The sequence below is a fragment of the Rattus rattus genome, chromosome X, assembly GCF_011064425.1.
Source record: "Rattus rattus isolate New Zealand chromosome X, Rrattus_CSIRO_v1, whole genome shotgun sequence".
In the NCBI taxonomy this organism is placed as follows: Eukaryota; Metazoa; Chordata; class Mammalia; order Rodentia; family Muridae; genus Rattus; species Rattus rattus.
In genome coordinates this window covers 93,145,087-93,164,707 of record NC_046172.1, presented here as the reverse complement: position 1 = coordinate 93,164,707, position 19,621 = coordinate 93,145,087, and the positions used below count along the sequence as shown (strand labels likewise).

The 19,621-nt window shown below is 40.2% G+C and overlaps 1 protein-coding gene across 1 annotated transcript in view; it reads right to left on the bottom strand.

Moving 5' to 3' along the window:
• Mid2 (midline 2) overlaps window positions 1–19,621 on the bottom strand; it is a 97,837-nt gene that overhangs the window by 15,232 nt on the left and 62,984 nt on the right. The window contains 2 exon segments of the mRNA XM_032889799.1: window positions 9,954–10,102; window positions 11,919–12,026. Of these exon segments, the coding sequence (XP_032745690.1) occupies window positions 9,954–10,102; window positions 11,919–12,026 (257 nt within the window).

Genomic DNA, 19,621 nt, shown 5'->3' with positions numbered 1-19,621 from the left:
AAACTTTTACAAAAATATTCAGATTTTAGTCCAGTATCAGACCTTCTGAATCAGAATTAATGAAGTTCCTTGTGCATACAGATAGCAAGATGGAAGGAAACACTATCTTGCAAACACTACGGAGGTTCGAGTGGAGAGAGGAAGCATGGGGTAGAGTAAAATCAGAACAGCAACTTTTATACTGAGCCATTTGTAAGGCAATGAGCAATTGGGCAAATACATATACTATGCTGCATATCTACAACCAATAGCTTGTGCCTATTTCTGAAACCATAGATGTTTCTAGAATAGATTACATGACAGCAAAAATAAATGAGGGGTTAACCCCATACAACTATTTTGGATTTTATTTTTGGTATTGTTTTATCTTGTTGTTTTTGCTTTAACAGAATCTGCTGTACTTTAGGTTGGCCTTCACCTTCCTATGTACCTAAGGATGGCCTTGAACTTGTGATCCTTTTCTAGTACCACCGTAGTGCTAAGATTAAAGGGATACAACTGGACGCCCAGCACAAGACAATCTTAAGGTTTCACAGTGAAGAGCTATTTTTCTAGTATCTGATGAATAATAATCTTAATATTAAGTCAGAAAAATTGGTCATAATTTTTTCCTGGCCTTCCCAATATTCTTTTATTCATCTACCTATCCATCCATTCACCTACCCAAAAGTTATTAAGCAAAACTGAGGTGCCCTACACTGTGCTCCGTTCTACGGATATTCAAGGAAACAGGTTCGCTGTGATCCACGCGTTCAATGAGCTCAGAGGTCATGGGGAACGAACAGAGACATTAAATGGGGAATGCAAGGAGGGTATGGGAAACACAGGATCATGGGACCAAAGACAACTCTCCCCACAACAAGTTTCTGTTTTAGTTTGGGTTTTGGTTTTGGTTGGGTTTGGTTTGGTGTTTGTTTGTTCCTTGCCTTAAGACAGGGCTTCTCTGTGAAGTCTGAGCTGTCCTGGAACTCTGTAGGCCAGACTGGCGTCAAACTCAGAGATCCACCTACCCCCGCCTCTCCAGTACCAAGATTAAAGGCATGCACCACTGTGCCCGGCTGGAAGCTATCTTAAGCCATGACCTACATGACAATCAGTTAACAAAGGCTTAAAGGGTGGAGAAAGAGGCAGAACCATGTGAAATATTACATGCTATGTTTTTAACTCGAGCCTTTAACCTAAGAATAAGAACAGGAGACACTGGAGCAATTTAAGTAGAGGAATAATGAGCATAAATTTCTGTTTTAACAATAGTTCTAAAGCTGTAGCGGAAGAAGTGTGAGCTTCTCAAGTGAGAATCCCCCTTGAATGCCTTAGCAGCAGATTTTTAAGTCACTTAAGAATAAGCAGTAAGTGAGGTAATGAGGCAGGATAGTAGGACAGGGAAATTAGGGACTGTCTTCTGTAAGCCTTCAACTGTTAAGGAATCTCACAATAATCCCCACATTTACAGGAAAGGCACATCTTAACACCCTTGTGTAACCTTTGGACCCTGGTTTTACCTGATCAGGGTGAAATCTTACTCAAGGTTCCTACAGCCATCCCATTCCTTTCCTTATCAAAATGAAGAAAAGAGACAGAGGAAGGGTGTTCCCTTTAAAACACCTTGAACTGTGTAAGTTCAAAACCCTTTAAAATTTTCAATTGATTGACCGCTAAGGAATTCAAGGGGGGATGTCCTGTGAGAAGCCCATGCTCATACTCTCGGACGTGTCGCATCCGTTCCCTGAGCACTTTTCTTTCTATTAACACCCCAAGTTCAAATCTGTGTCACACGTTCTTCCTAATAAACTCCAATTCTGCACCATACTGACTCAATCTGAAATTCTGCTTGCAGCCAAGAACCCTGGCTTCGCTTGAGTGCAGGCAGGTCTCTGAAAAGAACTCTGGCTGCTACTGGTGACATCCTAGTACCTTGTCTCCTGCCGGACTCCCACTGTCTGTGGCTGGCACAAGAGTGTAAACAAAACTGAAAAACGGAGTAGAGGACTTATTAAGCAGTCACAAATTCCCGAGTTGAATCTATAATTTACTGTACACACAGACACACAGACACACAGACAGACAGACAGACAGACAGACAGACAGACACACACACACACACACACACACACACACACAACTTGAAAAAATTCATTAAAAAATCAAGAAGTAGAGCTGGAGAGATGGCTCAGCGGTTAAGAGCACTGACTGCTCTTCCAGAGGTCCTGAGTTCAATTCCCAGCAACCACATGGTGGCTCACAACCATCTGTAATGGGATCTGATGCCCTCTTCTGGTGTGTCTGAAGATAGTGACAGTGTACGCACATACATACAATAAATAAATCTTTTTTAAAAAATCATGAAAACAATGGTACCTTGAGGTGGTCAGTGGATAAAAGTGCTTGTTACCAGACCCCACGTGGTAAAAGGACACAATCGGCTTGCATAAGCTGTTTTCTGACCTCACACATGCAAGTCCACACACATACCCACAGAGAGACACAAATAAATGAATAATAAATAAATAGATAGATAAACAAATAAATATAAAAATTAAATAACAACAGCAGCAACACGAAAACAAGCCAGATGGGTTGCATAACTGTAATTCCAGAACTCAGGCAGCAGGATTCCCACAAATTTGAGGCCAGCCTGGACCATAAGGGATGTTCTAGTTCAGTCAAAACCTTTTCTTTTTTAAATGTTTTAAAGCCAGACTTTTATCCACTGACCACCTCAGGGTACCATTGTTTTGATGATTTTTTTTTAAAGATTTATTTATCGTATGTATGTGAGTACACTGTCGCTATCTTCAGACACACCAGAAGAGGGCATCAGATCCCATTACATATCCCAGAAATCCTTCTGTCTCCATATACCTCAGAGTTGGAGTTCCAGCATGAGTAGGGCATTTAGCTCTTGTGGGTGGTGGGAGCTGAACTCTAGTTTTCATGATTACACTAACTGCCAAATGATTTCATTGACCCCCTTCATAAAATTCTTGCAAAGCAAATGAGTGAGATTCATGTAGTTATAAGTATAAATGCACTTAGTATACCATATGTGACCTAATCCTCTAACATTGGAGACTGAAATGTGTGTGTGTGTGTGTGTGTGTGTGTGTGTGTGTGTGTGTGTGTGTGTGTGTGTGCATGAGTGTACGTGTGTGTGTATGTGTTTGTGTGTGAAATTTCATAAGTCAGCAAAAATAAAGTTTTTCAATGATATGAGAGAAATCCTGTGATATATTATTTTGAATGTCAGCTATTAAGAGAGTATACATCATCATCTTCCATTTGTGAAGTCTGTGTGTGTGTGTGTGTCTTACAATCCTATAATCCTAAATGCTAGTGGTGACTGGAAGATTAAGGCTGTGTTAAAAGTGACAATACTGGGTGCTGGAATGCTCCCGTGGTCTGTGTTTCTCCATTAGCATCCCACTGCAACCTTTCAACAATAATAATTATAATAATGCATAACGAGAAAGTATTGAAGGGTCATCTCTTCCCCAGCCAAAATTTCATTTTATCTGAAGTGATGGTATTTAATACAATACAATGAATAAGGATGGTGATGAATTTCAGATTCTGTGAGAGACCAGAGAAAAAGTATTTATGTTGGGTAGGTGATTCTCAAGTGGTATCACAGAGATACCCATCTATTCCATGCACTTGAGCCCATGAAAGGTTTACAGAGAGATTTGGGAATCATCAACATAGCAGTTGATTGTAATTAAATGGTACTCGAAGCCTTAAAAGCTAATTGATTTGTTGGGAAAATTGTGTGGGGAGAGAGGAGACGTTCCTAATACTGAATCAGGAAGAACAACATTGTTGAGGAAATAGATCATGGAAGACCTGTTTAATGGCAGAGAGAGAAGGGGGGAGGAGAGAAGGAGAGAGGATGGGGAAGGAAGGTGAGAGAGGAAAAGTAGAGAGAAAGAGAGAGAGAGAAAAGAGGAAAAGGAAATCAAAGTAAAGCAGACGGTAATGGGAATTTTTATGAGACAAAACAGCGAGACTGCAAGTAAAAGTGGTCAGTAGGGACACATGCTACTGAGATACCATTAAGATTAAAGGGAAAGATGAAACAACGGAGCATCTTTTATATTTAGCAACAAGGTCTTCTTCTGGTGACCTTGAAAAAACACTTTCAATAACGTGAAGATGGGACACAACATTTCAGAGGCCTGCAGACTAAGGACAGTTAAATATAGTGGCTTAAATATGTATTTCATCTCTGCTTTCCTACAATCCCACTGGAAAGAAAAAAGAATAAAAATGACCTAGACCCACAAAGACAAAGAGAAAGAAACAAATGGATGCCAACAACTAGGAGATTATCAACAAATGTTTGGAAGCTAGACAAGGGCAGATGCGCCGTAACCAACAACAGAGCAGAGCAAGCTGGATTAGGAAGCCAACACAAGCTGATTTAGTGACACAAAGCTGAAAGTTTGCATGGAGAATAGCTAGAGCCCCGGATACACTCAAACAGCCTGCCCTTTCCTCAGCCTGGCAGGAGATGTGAGGTTTACTTCGGCAGAATTTTGACAAGTCTGGAAAGACTCAGTCTTCTTCCCTGCTTGGCTCCTAGAATGCTGACAGCTGTGCTTATGAGCTTGCCCCTCCTCGCCGCCCCCTGCATATACACCCCCTCACCAAAAGCAGAGGGTGCAGGATTCCTTCCCAGGCAAGAAAACACCTACAGTAGTGACAGCTGAGATCCCACAATAAAAAAAAAAAACTGGCACTCCGTTTTATAATTCTACAGTGAAGTTCACCAAGCAACAAATTGCCCCCACCCCCTCACAGCTTTTCAGCACCCTTCAGTGCTAAAATTCCACAGGAAGTGAAAAGTTTACCAGGTATTCATGGAAATACAGAAAGTAATGTAATGGCCCAGGCAGGAGAGGAGCTATTAACCAGACACTTGGGCCTCCCCCTTCAGCTATCAGAGGACTGAATAAGGAATTGCCAAGAATTATCATTTCCCCAGGAATCCCATGCTGGGACTAGGGAAAAGCTTAACTGCTGATCCCAATCAGAGAAGGAGCTTGCGACCTAGAGCAATATTTCACACAGTTCTGATACCTTAATCTACGTATATTTCCTGACTTCTGCTTCATCTTTTCTATAACATTATAAAACTTGGATAGAAAAGACTGAAAGAAACTAAACATCTTCCTATGGCTCAGCTAAACTGTAATAAATTAATTTTCATTTATCAACAACTTGGCTCCTAAATTCTTTTTAAAGGAGGCATATTTATGCATCTAAGTGCCTATAAGAGAGAAATTAACTTGGAGAAAGCAAAGACATGGCAGGACTTACAAAGAAACAAGCAAATAGTTCACGTACACAGAATAAGAATGTTAAGAAGGAAACGAAGACCAAGAAGGCTCTGCTCTGCTGAGAGTGGAGAGATGCATTGGTCTATGTGCATAGTAATAATCATCAGAAGTCACTTTAATGCTGAACCATTTAGCACAATAATAGTAATAGGCTATTTCCAATGGATTATGACTTATCTAACCATAGGTTCTGGACCCCAATTCTTGGCCTCCTTAATGACTCCCACTATGACTCCCATCTCAGGAAGTAAGCCTTTGATCCAAACCAGAGGGATTGGTTATAGCCACAGTACTGGTGCCACTATTACACCAGGGGGACATCCTGCCAGCCCAATCCTTATTGTAGCTCCCAGAGTTCACAGTTAGCTGATATTGATGGTTATTTTTCTCCTCCGGTAGTTTATACAGTACTTTCCAGCACTATGGAAATTATCCAGGACGGATGAAGCTTTCAGAACAGTACCTGCTTAATTTCTCCATGTTTTATGACTCAAGTATGTGGTGTCTTCAGCAATAAATTCTAGCCACCAAGTTTTGGAGGGTAAACAACAAAAAAAGTAATGGTAATAGTCTGTAATGTCCTGCAGGAGACAACAGTTCGAAAAGAGATAACCCATTCCTTGCACTGAGATTTTTTTGTTTTATATGTTAGCCTGTGATAATTTAGTTGGGGTATTGTATCTGCTCCTATAGGGTAACTTTATTTAAATTCTTCCTATCTTGATAGATAGAGAGAGAGAGAGAGAGAGAGAGAGAGAGAGAGAGAGAGACAGACAGACAGACAGACAGACAAATAGATGAGGCTTCTACAGTAGGTTTCCATGTGATGTTTTTGACAGTAGATAGCAAACAATCAATACAGAGACCCACAAGTGACTAACATGCAAAGAATAAGTCATATTCCTCTCCTCAAGGCCCATGAATATTCAAGGAAGTGTAGGCATACCAATTTTAAGAGTCTGAAGTACTGAAGGACTTCAAAGAACCAGTTTTCTGGGCACAACAGGGCTATTGCACATATGAACGCACAGCAATTCTGAAGACATGTGTTAGCTCAATACAGACAAAAATTTCAGAGTGGAAAAGAGAAGATGCATATGAAGACCCACCCCTAGCTGAGGAGCTATTTGCATTTGATAGCTGCTGAGAAAGGGCCTATCAGTTTTTTTTAACAGTTGTAAACCTTGGGTGATCAACTCCATTTCATGGCAGGTCTCACATCCAAGACTAGCTGAGTAGCACAAACTGTATATGATGGATTAACAAAAAGAAAGAACACAAAACTGGGTAGCTGAGGAGGTGGGGGTGAATATGAGAAAAGTTGGGAGAGAGGGCAAATATGATCAAAATATATTGTTTGAAACTTTCAAAGAATCAATAGAATATTTTAAAAAAGGAAAGTCTCTTGTAAATAAAAATACAAATGTTAAAATTTAATTTTAATAGAAAGAGGACCGAAAACTAAGAAATCCAGGGTGGCAGCTCATACTTATAATCTTAGGACTTGGGATGCTCAGGCAGGAGTATTGCTCAGAGTTTGATGACAGTTTGGGTTGGAGAGTAAGTTCCATGCCAAAGGGGCTAAAATTGAGGATCTGTTGCAAGGAGGCCTAATATTGTATCCTTGCTCATGTTTGGAAATGTTTCTCCTGCTCTTTTCCTCTAACAATTTCACTGTTGCAGGTCTTGGAGATAAGATTTATGCAAGGTTTGTCTGGCATCAATAGGAGGAGAGGTCCTTGGTCCTGTGAAGGTTCCTTTCCCCCAGTGTAAAGGAATAGCAGGCTGTTGAGGTGGGAATGAATGGGTGGGAGTGGGGGCATCCTCATAGAAGCAGGGGTAGGGGGAATGGGAGAGGAGGGAACCAGGAAAGGGGATAACATTTGAAACACAAATATATAAACTATCCAATAAAGAAGGGAAAAAAGATTTATGCAAGGTGAGAGGCCTGGGTCTAGTTTCATTCTTCTACAGTGGATACCCAGTTTTCCAATCACAATTTGTTGAAAAAAACTGCTTTCTCCCCGCCCCAATATGAATGTCTGGCATCTTTGTTAAACACCAGGTAGCTGTAGTTGTGTGGGTTTATGCCTAGATTTTTTATTCTAATCTCATTAATTTATGTTTCTGGTTTTTTAGTCAGGAATCATGTTAGTTATTCTAGTTAATATGGCTCTGTAGTATGACTTAGGAAATGCTGTGAACAGTGGATAAATAGGATCTCAGGAAATGAAAGGAAATTGTATAGCAAAGGAAATAGTTAAATGAGTGAAGAGATAGAAGAAAACACTTGATAGCTTTTTTTCTGTCAGAGGGTTAATTAATATATAGAATATCTTCAGAACCTACATAAAAATAGCCAGCCAGATATGAAAGTGCATACTTCATATTAATTAATATTAATTAATATTAATTAATATTAATTCGAATGCTGGAAAGGCAGATTGGCAGATCCCTGAGGCTCCCTGCACAGATAACCTAACCTACTTGGTAAATTCTAGGCCCGTGAGAAGTATGTTCTAAAAACAAAGTGGATGGAGACTGAGGATTGGCACCCAAGGCTGTCCTCCGCTTGACACAGGCACACACATACAATTGTGGGTGGAAAAACACATGTTCACCTTCATTACATATATGCATGTATACACTATCAAACCCAAAAAGTAGAAAGATGAAATGCAAGCAGTCAATAATCATGAAACAATGTTCAACTTCACTAGCCATCAAAAAGTGCAAATAAAAACTATGCTGTGATTCAATCTGATCCAAGTCAGAATGATAGCCATTTGAAAAACAATAAATTCTGGCCAGCATGTGGATAAAAGAAAACCCTTATATACTGATAGTGGAAATGTAAACTAGTAAAATACTACAGAAGTCAATGTGGAGGTTACTGTAGAAGTAAAAATAGGTATGACCCAGCTAAAACATTGATGGGTAATTTCCCAAAAGATTCCAAGTCACCATATCACAGACATTCTTATACATTAATGTTTATTACAGCACTATTCATAATAGCTTAGTTATAGAACCAACCTAACCAACTTACTCCGGTCAGTACTGTGCACTGAGTACTGTGATGCATCCTTGGTTGTGCAAATTTTCTCTACCATAGTTCCGAAAGTCAAATATAGGCATGAAAAAAAGTAGAACTTGTTGGGCTGATTCAGGTAGGATTTTGTCAGGGTGATTAGTTAAAGGGCAATGGGAAAGGGGATTAGGAAACTAGAATGACTGGCGTGATAAATCGTAAAGCCCAAAGAAACTTAGAACAAAGTACAGCTAGGTCACTGGTAGGAAATAGGGACGACTATGACTCTAAGACTTAGAGGTGTTAACAAAGATGTATTTGATTTAAAAAAGAGGTTGTGGTTAGAAAATGGTATGCTTTAGTTTATGACTGTGTGATTTTGAGTGATGACGGTGGTGGTGGTGGTAGTGTGGTGTGGCCTAGGAAGTGAGTGGATGAAGTAGATCCCACTCAGTTGGGAGTCTCTGGAGAAGATAGCAGAGAAGGTGAATGGCTAGGTAAGAATGGGTTAGCTGTCCAAGTGAACTTACTCAAAATGATGACAGTACCAATAGGAAGATCATGAGCTAAAAACCAAGTCTTCAATGAATGAGAGGGGAATATGTAAAGAAGATCATATCTGGACTAATGGTCTACTGTAGCCCCTTGAATAATTGGTGGCTAATTGGATAATGATTTACTTTAGAGCACAGACTCTGGACCTGATCTACGAGTTCTCTGATACACTGGAAGAAGGCTCATGACATTAACTTTCAAAGAACAAAGAGATTAATTAAAAGTCAAAGAATTACTTCTCTAAGGAATTTACACTAAATGCAAACAACAAAAACTGTACATCCACCCACATACATACAGACAACAATAAATGAACTCAATGGGTTTGGCATGGGCAGACCCATGGCTCCAGCTGCATATGTAGCAGAGGATGGCCTTGTTTGGCACCAAGGAGAAGCCCTTGTTCCTGCTGAGGCTGGACCCCTAGTGCAGGGGAATGTGGGGGGGGGGAAGAAGGGGTGTGGATAGGGAGGGGGAACACCCTTCTAGAAGTGGGAGGAGGATAGGCTAGAGGGCTTATGTCCTGGAAACCAGGAAAGGGAATAACATTTGGAATGTAAATTTAAAAAAATCCAATAAAAAAAGAAAAAAGAAAGAAAGGTCACATGAAGTAGGGAGGAAAAATTGGTGTGGGGGATGGGAGAGGAATTGGAGGCAAGAGAGGAAGTGAAATTGATTTAAGGAAATAAAAACATGCATAGGCCTAGGAAGGGCACTTCCTCTCAATGTAACCTGGAGTTTGTCTTCCCACACACCACAACTATCACAGACTGCTCAGGACCTAGCAGGAAGCTAAAGGCAGGAGGTAGCCCTATGCTGGGTTCTGCATTAATAGAGCTGGCAGGCAGCAAAGACAGAGAAGGATCCAGGAATCTGCAGGGTAATTTGTCACTAAGGCCCAATAATTACCTAGCTGGTAAAAATCTTCAGGTGGCAGCTACTACACAATGCCTGAAGAGAATGAAGTGACTTTATGCCAGCCCCCTTTCACAAGAGCAGGCATTTCAAAAGAACATAAGGAACACGCATACCTCTCGGCAATATTTTTTGCAGACTGCAGAAAGCGAGCTTGGTCATTTTCCTTTAGGATATGCTCAGCCTGGTTGATGAGGACTGTTGACCGTTCAAGACACTGGCGGCAATTAGCAACCTGCTGGGCCAACTTTCTCAGTTTCATAACCTTAAAAGAATTGGTAAGAGAAAAGATGACATAAAACATACTGTGCTTAATTAAAAACGATAAAACAATATGAAGGAGATCTGCCGCAGTGATTCTAAAAATAAGAGTAATTAATATCCCATGACCCCTGAACCAACTGTTCACCTTCTCACCCTACCTGCTGAGTCTCCTTTCCAGTGTATAACCTGATCACTTACACTGCATTCAGCCCTCTACATCCTAATCCTCTTTGGATTGATAACATTGTTCTGATTCTAAAAGCAATGTGTGTTAATTACAGAAAAATTTAAATACCAATGTTAAAAGCACTTCTAGCACCTAGAGATCACTATTGTATACATTTTATTGGCAATGTATTTTTGCACATATTTAACAAAAGTACCTCATTTTTATTTATGAGTATATATTTACATGTATATATTTCTCTAAGTACCTATATACCTACCACAATGTATTTTTGGAAACTTCAGCTCATTGTTAGCTGCAACCATTCAGTATGACACAAAGTATTGGTCATCAATTGAGGTACCTATAACTCTACACACTGTTCCCATAGAATAGGCTTATAGTCATTATCATTTCCCAGCGGCCTCACTACATACAAAAGCTGCATGGAGATTCTCACCTGATGTCTTTGACTCTTACTCTTTAGCTCCCTGCTTAGAAATCTGCCATTCAGCTGGGTGTGATGGTGCATACCTTTAATCCCAGCACAATGGAGGCAGAGGTGGGTCTCTGTGAGTTTAAGTCCAGCCTGGTCTACATATTGAGGTCCAGCACAGCTAGTGCTGTTATACAGAGAAACCCTGACTCCAAAAAAAAAAAAAAAAGAAAGGGAGGGGAGGAAGGAAGGAAGGTAAAAAGAAAAAGAAAAGAAAGAAAAGAAAGAAAAAAGAAAGAAAGAAAGAAAGAAAAAAGGAAGAAAAGAAAGAAAAGAAAGAAAAAGAGGAGAAAGTTCATTGACTCATCTCTTAAGTTGAGTAAGTCGAATGAGATCATTTTCTCTCTAGCAATTATTATGGTTTTCCTTTCCATGTGTTCTAGCATTAGTCTAGTTTACATCTTCCATAACTCATACCAGAAATTGCTGTATGTCTCTAAGCATTCCTGGCTTCAGTATCATAATGCTCTGATTTACCATGCATACCTCTACTATATGAGAATGAGCCCTTTACAGAATCATAATAATGTCTCAACACTTTTTGTAAGGCCTACGCAGTCAAAAAGTTGATCACGTTTCTTCTGAGCCAATCCATGTTTCTATCATCATTTCTTTATTTTTATTACCTTAAAATACAGGGGAGTAGAAGCTAGAGAGATAGTTCAGTGGTTGAGAGTAACGATTCCTTTTCAAGAGCACCCAGATGCTAGCTCATCACTGGCTATAACTCCAGCCCCAAGGGATCCAATGGCCTCTTCTTGTTTCCAAGAACATTGTATGCACATGGCACACAGACATACATCCAGGCAAAACACCCATACATACAAAAACCCCAAAACATGCTAAAGTAAAATACCCACATCCTAAATAAATGATCAAACACACACACACACACACACACACACACACACACACACACACACACACACACACATGCCCCAACATCCAGGTCAAAGTATAGAATGTTTGCATCACCCAGATCTGCCATCATTTTTTTTATCAGACTGGTAGCAAAAGACAAGCATTACTTCTTGGTACCTCTCCCTATGACCTCATTTCTTTTTTATTTTATTATTCAATTTCCAACTGCCATCACCAGGAATGAACTCTGACTTTTGTGAGAAGTCACTGCACCTTGGCTGCCCTGTGGTTTACCTTTGTCTCTTTGATTTTGACAGCAATCATTTGTTTCCTCTGCTGGATGATCTCTACCAGCTCGTCACACTCTTCCATAAGTTTTGCCTCGTGCATAGCAGTATTCACCTGCCAAGAGAGTCCAAAGTATTACACAATGATTATTGCTTTTGTCCCCTGCTGGCTCTAAAAGGTTCGGACTGACAGCTAAACATGCACTTCTTCCATACCTCCCTCCATACGATCCACTCCTAGAAGAAGAGTAGAGATGATGATATTAATGATGCAAAGGCATTGAAGCACCACAGATAGGAAGCTCTCCAGGCCTCTGGTAGGTCATGATGGTTAATGGAAGGCTGGGCAGAAGGACAGATGAGATGGGGGCATGTTTTTCCCACCGTGCAAATCCCTTTACTCCATCAACCTGTCCTCCTGTGGTTCTTTCAAAAAGAAGGCAAGAAGATTCATGTATCTCAAGGAAAGAAGAGCCTCTTCCACAGGCACAATGATATTACGATTACAGTGCAACAACATATTTCTGTCTTAAAAGGTTTTCAGTTTTCTGATTTTAAATATGTGGATGTGCAGAGAGATTTTACATTAAGCATATGAATGTGTAGATATTTTTCACAGAGTTGTCATAATGTTTTACTCATATTTCTTGGCTTAGAGAAAAATTCTATCCAATATCTAAATACTTTTCCTATTTTGAGATCCTGTCTCTACATCAACATATCTCTGCCACAAAGTCAGGATGGAGTTGAATAAAAAGCCACTGTTCATTGTCTTTGCATGGGCAGATTTCTTTACCTCCTTTCTTCAACTACTACTGATACTGGTTGGTACAAAGTCCCCAGGAGGTGCTAAATGAATGCAGGAGATCATGGGTTTCACCAGATATAATGACGAAAGGAAAGATGAGCAACATCATTGAAGCACTCGACATGCCAAACACCACACAGAAAAGTAGTCCATGTATTAAAATACCATTATAACTTTGTAATACAGAAGCCATTTTTTTCTCACTTCCCAAATGTAGAGACTGGGGCTTTGAGAATTTTAGTAACTTGTTCCATAACATAATGCTAATTAAGTACCAAAAGCCATATTTCAAATTGAGCTCTGTTAAATAAATCCCTGGGCTAGCTGAGGGGGAAACATCGGCAGGGGCTGACAAACGAGCTTCACTTCCATTTCAGCAACACATGGAGCACTGGCCCAGAGAAGAGCAATCATTCCAAGAGTCTATTCAAGGACCACTTGAGCAGAGCTCTAGAAAGCTGAGAAATAGACAATGGTTTTCTTAAGAGCGTCAAAAGGTAAGGAGCTGGATGTGCTGTATTAGCTGGGGAGGGGGGGCTGCATGTCAGTCACTCTCTTCAAAAGATCCCTCTACAAAATCCAACTTCAGCAAAATATCTGCCCCTGGGCTGTGTTATCTCCTTTCTCCTTAGGATCCCTGCTGGATATTTTTAAATGGTTTTATTAATTATTTTAGAATTCCATATAATATATTTTGATCATATCCACCCTTAACTACTTCACTTAATCCCTCCCAGATCCACCTGTACCCTCCTCAACTTCCTGTTCTCTTTTCCAAAGCTTAAAAAAAACCACTGAGTCCAATTTGTGCTGCCTGTATACTTCTGGGTGTGGAGTCATCCACTAGAGCATGGTCAACCTACCACAGGCCACATCTTTAAGAAAAAGTCACTCTTCCGTTCTGAGACGCCATCAACTGGACATAGTTCCTCAGTTCCTGCTGGAAACTTTCCTATTTCTTTTATAAAGATCTTTTGAAAAATTACATGCCTGAGTGTTTTACCTTCATGTACATATGGGTACCGTGAGTGTGTCTGATGCCTTTAGAGATTAGAAGACAATGACATTTCCTCTGGTACTAGAGTTATGGATGGTTGTGAGCCAACATGTAGCATCTGGTAACTGAACTGAGCTCTCTGCAAGAGCAGACCATTTTAACCACTGAACCATCTATCCAGCCCCAATTTTATATTTCTTATCTAATTAAATTGTTTGCCACTTAATGGCAACCTTGCTTTTCTTTATTACCCCTTTCCAGGAGGAATGCAATAGGGACAGCGTTTATTTATCCTAAATGAACAGTCCCTCTGGCCCTTCTCCATTGTTGTTTGTTCTCAGACTTCTCTCTCTTCCCCTAAGTTAGCTCTATTTTCTCAAGGTAGGCATCATATCATCTCAAGGAACTCCCATTCCTCTGGGAATAAGAGATCTACCTAGTTCTCCCAGGGCTATTGCTTAGAGATCCAGAAGCAGACATTTCCCATTAGTTTTTTTTTCCCCCCAGGCTGCTACTGCTATAGCAGAGAGTGGCACCATGCCTTGGTACTTGTAACTAGTCCTTGGATTACCCTCTGCAGAACACTCATGGTATGCCAGACACCAGTGTAATAGATTATATTTATCATCTTTCAATCCCCCAAACAATCCCTTGTGGAAGGTATCAGTATTTCCATTCAGTATAGAAGAAAACACGAGCCCAGAGAGATTAAGTGACTTGTTGCAGCCTACACAATCAGGAGTGACAGAGACAAGACAGGCTCCAGAGGGGTCCGTTCTGATGGCGCATTTTTAACAATTACACATCCGTCCTCTCACGTCCACTATAACAAATATCTGTGTTTGCTTTCTGATAATCAGCATCCTTTTGCACTACCCATCTTTTATTTTGGCATCCTTTTCTTTAATCATTTTAGACGTCTTATCGTTCCCCTAAAATACCATGAGTTCGCCTGTGCTATACTTTTCCCTGAAATTATCCTTTTATTTGGCAGGGCATGTCCTCATTTATTGAGCAAACTTCTATTTATCTTCCAAGGCAAAGTCTGCAATCATCCCTTCTTTCCCTTTTCCTCATTGGTAACTATACAATCAGGCACTCTCCTGCTTACATTTACATAACACTTGCTAGATAATTCAGTAATCGTGCTTACTATTTTGGATCACTGTAATTGTATTAGCGTGTCTTCCCCACTTAAACAGGAAGTCTGGAGGCAGAGATTGTGCTTTGTCTGTCTCCAGAATAGGGAGTGGTGCATCATAGACATTATGTCAGTATCTGTTGGAGTGAACTGAATGACAATCCTACAAAAAAAAAAGGGCAACTTCTACTGCTCATTTGCTACGTCCAATTGGTTCTTTGTGTTAGCATAAACTCAGCATATGGGAACTAATAATGAAATGATTTTCCCTTCATGTCTACTTCTGATTTACTCACCTTTATCTATAATGTTATTATAGTTACTTGGATTTAGTAACTGTTTTGAAAAAAAGATTTTTTTCTTTCTTTTCTTCTTGATATTTTAATACAATTACATAATTTCCTCCTTCCCTTTGCTTCCCTCCTCCTACCTGTCCCATACGTTCACTCCCTACTTGCCTTCAAATTCATGGCCTCTTTTTTTCACTAATCGTTGTTACATGCTAGTGTGTGTGTGTGTGTGTGTGTGTGTGTGTGTGTGTGTGTGTGTGTGTATCTGTGTGTGTTGTTGTTGTTGTCATCTGTATTCCTAAATATGACTTGCTAAGTCTGTATGTTATTTGTATGTATATTTTCTTTGCAGAGCTGATAATTTGGTATTAGCAACTGATATGCACTTCCTTGGGAAAGACTTTCTCCCAATCTCAGGATTCCTCAGTCACTCGTACTTCTTTGTGTAGGGTTGAAGCCTCATAGTCTTCTCTCTCATCCACCTTGGGGGAGTCATGTTGGTAAGACTTTATGGGTGCAGCATCTGAGATCACTAGAAACAGTCTCATAGCAAACTTGTTCATAAAAGTCCATGTAAATTCTCAACACTTCCAAACCCCTTCTTTATTGTCCTTTGGATCTCCCTAAAGTTCCTCTAGTAGTAAGATGAGGATCTGAGCCAAGTTGCCAATACATTGATTCCTTTATGACCCTTTGCACACTTTTCAAAAGGCCTCTTTAACTGAATTCTCTGTTCTCAAATAATTCTTTTGCCATGCAGCTCCATAATTCTTTCTTTGCCTTCCTCATCAAACATTTATTAAGCATCTCTTTGTAAGATGCATTATGCAAGGCCTTGTCTTCAAACACTTTGCAATCTAGATGAAGAGGGTTGGTGTGGGGGTGGGTGTTTGAAACGCATCAAGGTAGGATAAGAACCAACTGAGTCATGCCACCTAGAAACATAGAAACGGGAAGCAAACAGGACACTTTCAGTGAACAAGTGTAGAAGACACCAGAAGGCGATGAGACATGTACTAAAAAGGAAGGAGTTAGAGATTTAAAAGTTAAGAAGGAAGAAATTTAAAATGCAAACAAGGTTTGAATGAGACTCCATGTAAAGAACTTTATGATATTCTTGAAAATATTGACTTTTTAAGATTTTTTTATGTATGCATATGTGACTGTATCTATACATGCACATTGGTGGGATACACGTAGAGGCCAGAAAAGAATGTAGGAGCCTCTGGAACTAGTATCCCAGGTGGTTATGAGCTACTTGACATGAATGCTTAGGAACTGAACTCCAGTCTTCTGAAAGAGCAATTAGTTATCCTAACCTCTGAGCCATTTCTCCATCTCGAGGGGAAGGAAACGTTAAGTTTTTTCAGAAGAAGCAGCAGCATTGGATTGGATGGGCTAATAACAAACTTAAGGCTGATTTAGGAAGTTGGTGGGCTGTGAACAGGACAAGTCAAACATGAGAAACCATCTCCTGATGGTTGGTCTTCATTGCCAACGTGACCATTTAGAATCACCAAAGAAACAGAGCTCTCATTGTGCCTATAAGGATAGTTCTAGAAAGCTTAACTAAGGAAGGAAAACGCACCCTGAGTGTGGGATGCACCCCAACATGGTCTGGGGTCTTAGACTGGATTAAAGGACAGAGTGAGCCTGCTTCCTCACTGCAGACACAGTGTGAGCCGCTGTCACATTCCTGCTGCCCTTCCTGCTCTCCTATTATAGACCATATCCTCCAACCACCAAACCTTCCTTTACTTAAGTTGCTTTTGCCAGGTATTTTGTCACAGTAACAAGAAATGTAGGTAATATATTCTTTGCTCGAAAATCTTTAGTTAAACAACGAGCTCCCTGAGCAGAGATTTTTCCATTGCTTTGTTCCTTCCACTGTGCCTGGCACAATACCTTGTACAAAATGATTACTTACAGAACATTTGCTTGAAAGAATTGGCCCAGTAATATACCTACATGTATGTACATGTGTATGTAGATATGCCATAGTAAATATATTTTGTTGAGAAATTTTAGGTCGAAGTATGGAACCTAGGAAGGGGAAAGACTGGGAGCCATTGCATTAAAAAAAATAAGCACAACTAGTAGAGCAGAAAGTTGGCTGAAGAGGCAAAATTCCAAATCAAGGCTAAAGCAATGACATTAAAATGTTTCCATGTCAAGAAGCAGCCCAGAAGAGCAAGGTCTTGAAATGTTTTCTGAACAGGAAAAACTCCAGGGAATATCTGTCTTCACGATGTGAATAAAACAACTCAAATTGCTTGGAAGGCATTTGAAAGGCCAGTGTTTTGTTTGCAGTTTTATTTGAATATACAGTAAGGTTATTTCAGTTACATGTTAACCCTTAGTTCAAAATAACTCAGGTTGTCTCAATAATTGTCTTTGGCAAATTAGTCGGTGTGTGAAAGGATCCAGTTTTTGATTTGAACTTTGTTTCGAGTTAGTGGGCTTGGATAAATGATTTTATATACATTTATACTAAATTTTATGTATAAAAATTCATCTTCCTTGAAGATACCAGTGGAGTAATTCCGCAAACCTGTTTGTGTGCATTTACCTACCTCTAAAAGCCTTTGGGGAGCATTCTGTGATATTGAAGACAATCTTAGCCTCACTCTTTCAAAGACTAAGTACCAGGCTGCCCTGGGAGGTACCCAGGTCTTACTGGTTCCACATTAATTTTCTTCTCAATTGCAGCAAGAACTTGACTTGCATATGGTTTTCCAACTGGATGCCATTCCTCCTTTTTGAGTGGTGAGGATTAAACCTAAGGCCTCATACACACTAAGCAAACACTTTACTACTGAGAATGCCCCTGCTCCAAGACTAACTGTAAAATAAGATCTACTCTTGTCATCGTCCACTCTTCCCTAGTACAAGTTCACAAGTCCTTTGTTGAGAGGACTGTTACTGATAGTCACTGCAAGAAAACAAATACATCGGGTGTTCACAAATACCATAGGTTACAGACAACTTTTTTAAGTAAATAGCTATTTTGGCATGTGCTTACATTGTGTATTGGAATGTAAGTGGCCTAGACCCTTAGCTCCTTTCAGAAACATTGTATTAACTTTCCTTAGTGCTACATACCTGACAGAAGTACCAAAGCAATCTAAGGAAGGAAGAGCTTACTGTGGCTTACGGTTCCGGTACACATCACTGCAGGGGAATGACAGCAGACAGACCTTGAGACATCTAGGTACATTCCATGGGCAATGGGAAACCAAGAACAGTGAGTGCTGGTGCTTAGCGGGCGTTCTCCTTTTTATTCACTCTAAGACTCCACATAGATCCCTCCCACAGTTACAGTGGATCTTCCTACCTTAATCAACTCAATCTAGATAATCCCTCTCAGGCATGCCCAGAGGCTTATCTTCTTGATGTTTCTAAACCCTCTCAAATGACGATCAATAAGCCATCACCAATGCATTTGACAACTTTAAGGGGAAATCTCTCGGATGCTCATTTTCCAAGTCTTTGTTTTATTCCCCTGGTTAAAGTTCCTCTGCCTTCTCTCTGCCTCCGTGAGAAATGTCCCCACCCACTCCCTCCTCTTCACCCTCACATCATCCACCCTATAGAGAGTCCAGGAGTTCAGAAGGCACTAAGAATTGTGGTTCCGGTGGAACAATACCTATTTACTGGTAAATTAGCCCAGATACCCAGACTGCTTTCTGGATCTTCCATCTCAAGTCAATGCCAAACAAGAAAGTGTCTGCTCAAATAGATCATCGCCCTCCACCTAGACATTTCTAAAGCTCCAGCATTAACGGTCACTTGGAGAACCTTTTGTTTCAGCAAACAGTGAGTGCCTGCCATTTACAAGGAGTGGAATATAAGGATGAAAAACACAGCTTCTGCCTTCAAGGCACTTAATGTTTAGTAGAAAGAATGAAGTGTGAATACAAATAATTCTAATTTAAAGAACATTCAAATGATATAATGAAATACAGTAAAGCCCCATGAGAACATACCAGGAAGTATCTAATTCTGCCACTTGATAATCACAGAAGATCATAAAATGTCTTCTGTAGCTGATCTGGCTTAGGTAAATATGCAACAGGTGGGCATGAAGAAGTGGGGTTAGAGGGAGGGAAGCCCAGGCAGAGAATGATTCGAATAAAGTATAGAAAGTATAGGTGGGAACTATAGAGAATGTGCCCTGTGAAGCAGATCAGATTGCACAGGCGGTGGAGTAAGCAAGTTTGGAAGCAGCAATGCAGGGATAGGGAGACAGTCTAGTCTGGTGTATAAACTGCTTGTTGCATAAGCATGAGGACCAGAGTTCAGATCCCTAACATACAAGCAAAAAGTCAGGTGTATCCCTAAGCACCCATGACTGCATTAGGGCAGGGAAAGGACAGACAGAGGACTCTGGAGCTCACAGGCCAACAAAGAGTCTAGCCAAAACAGCAAGTTCCAGTTTCAGCAATAAGACCATGATCTCAAAAAGAAAAAAGGT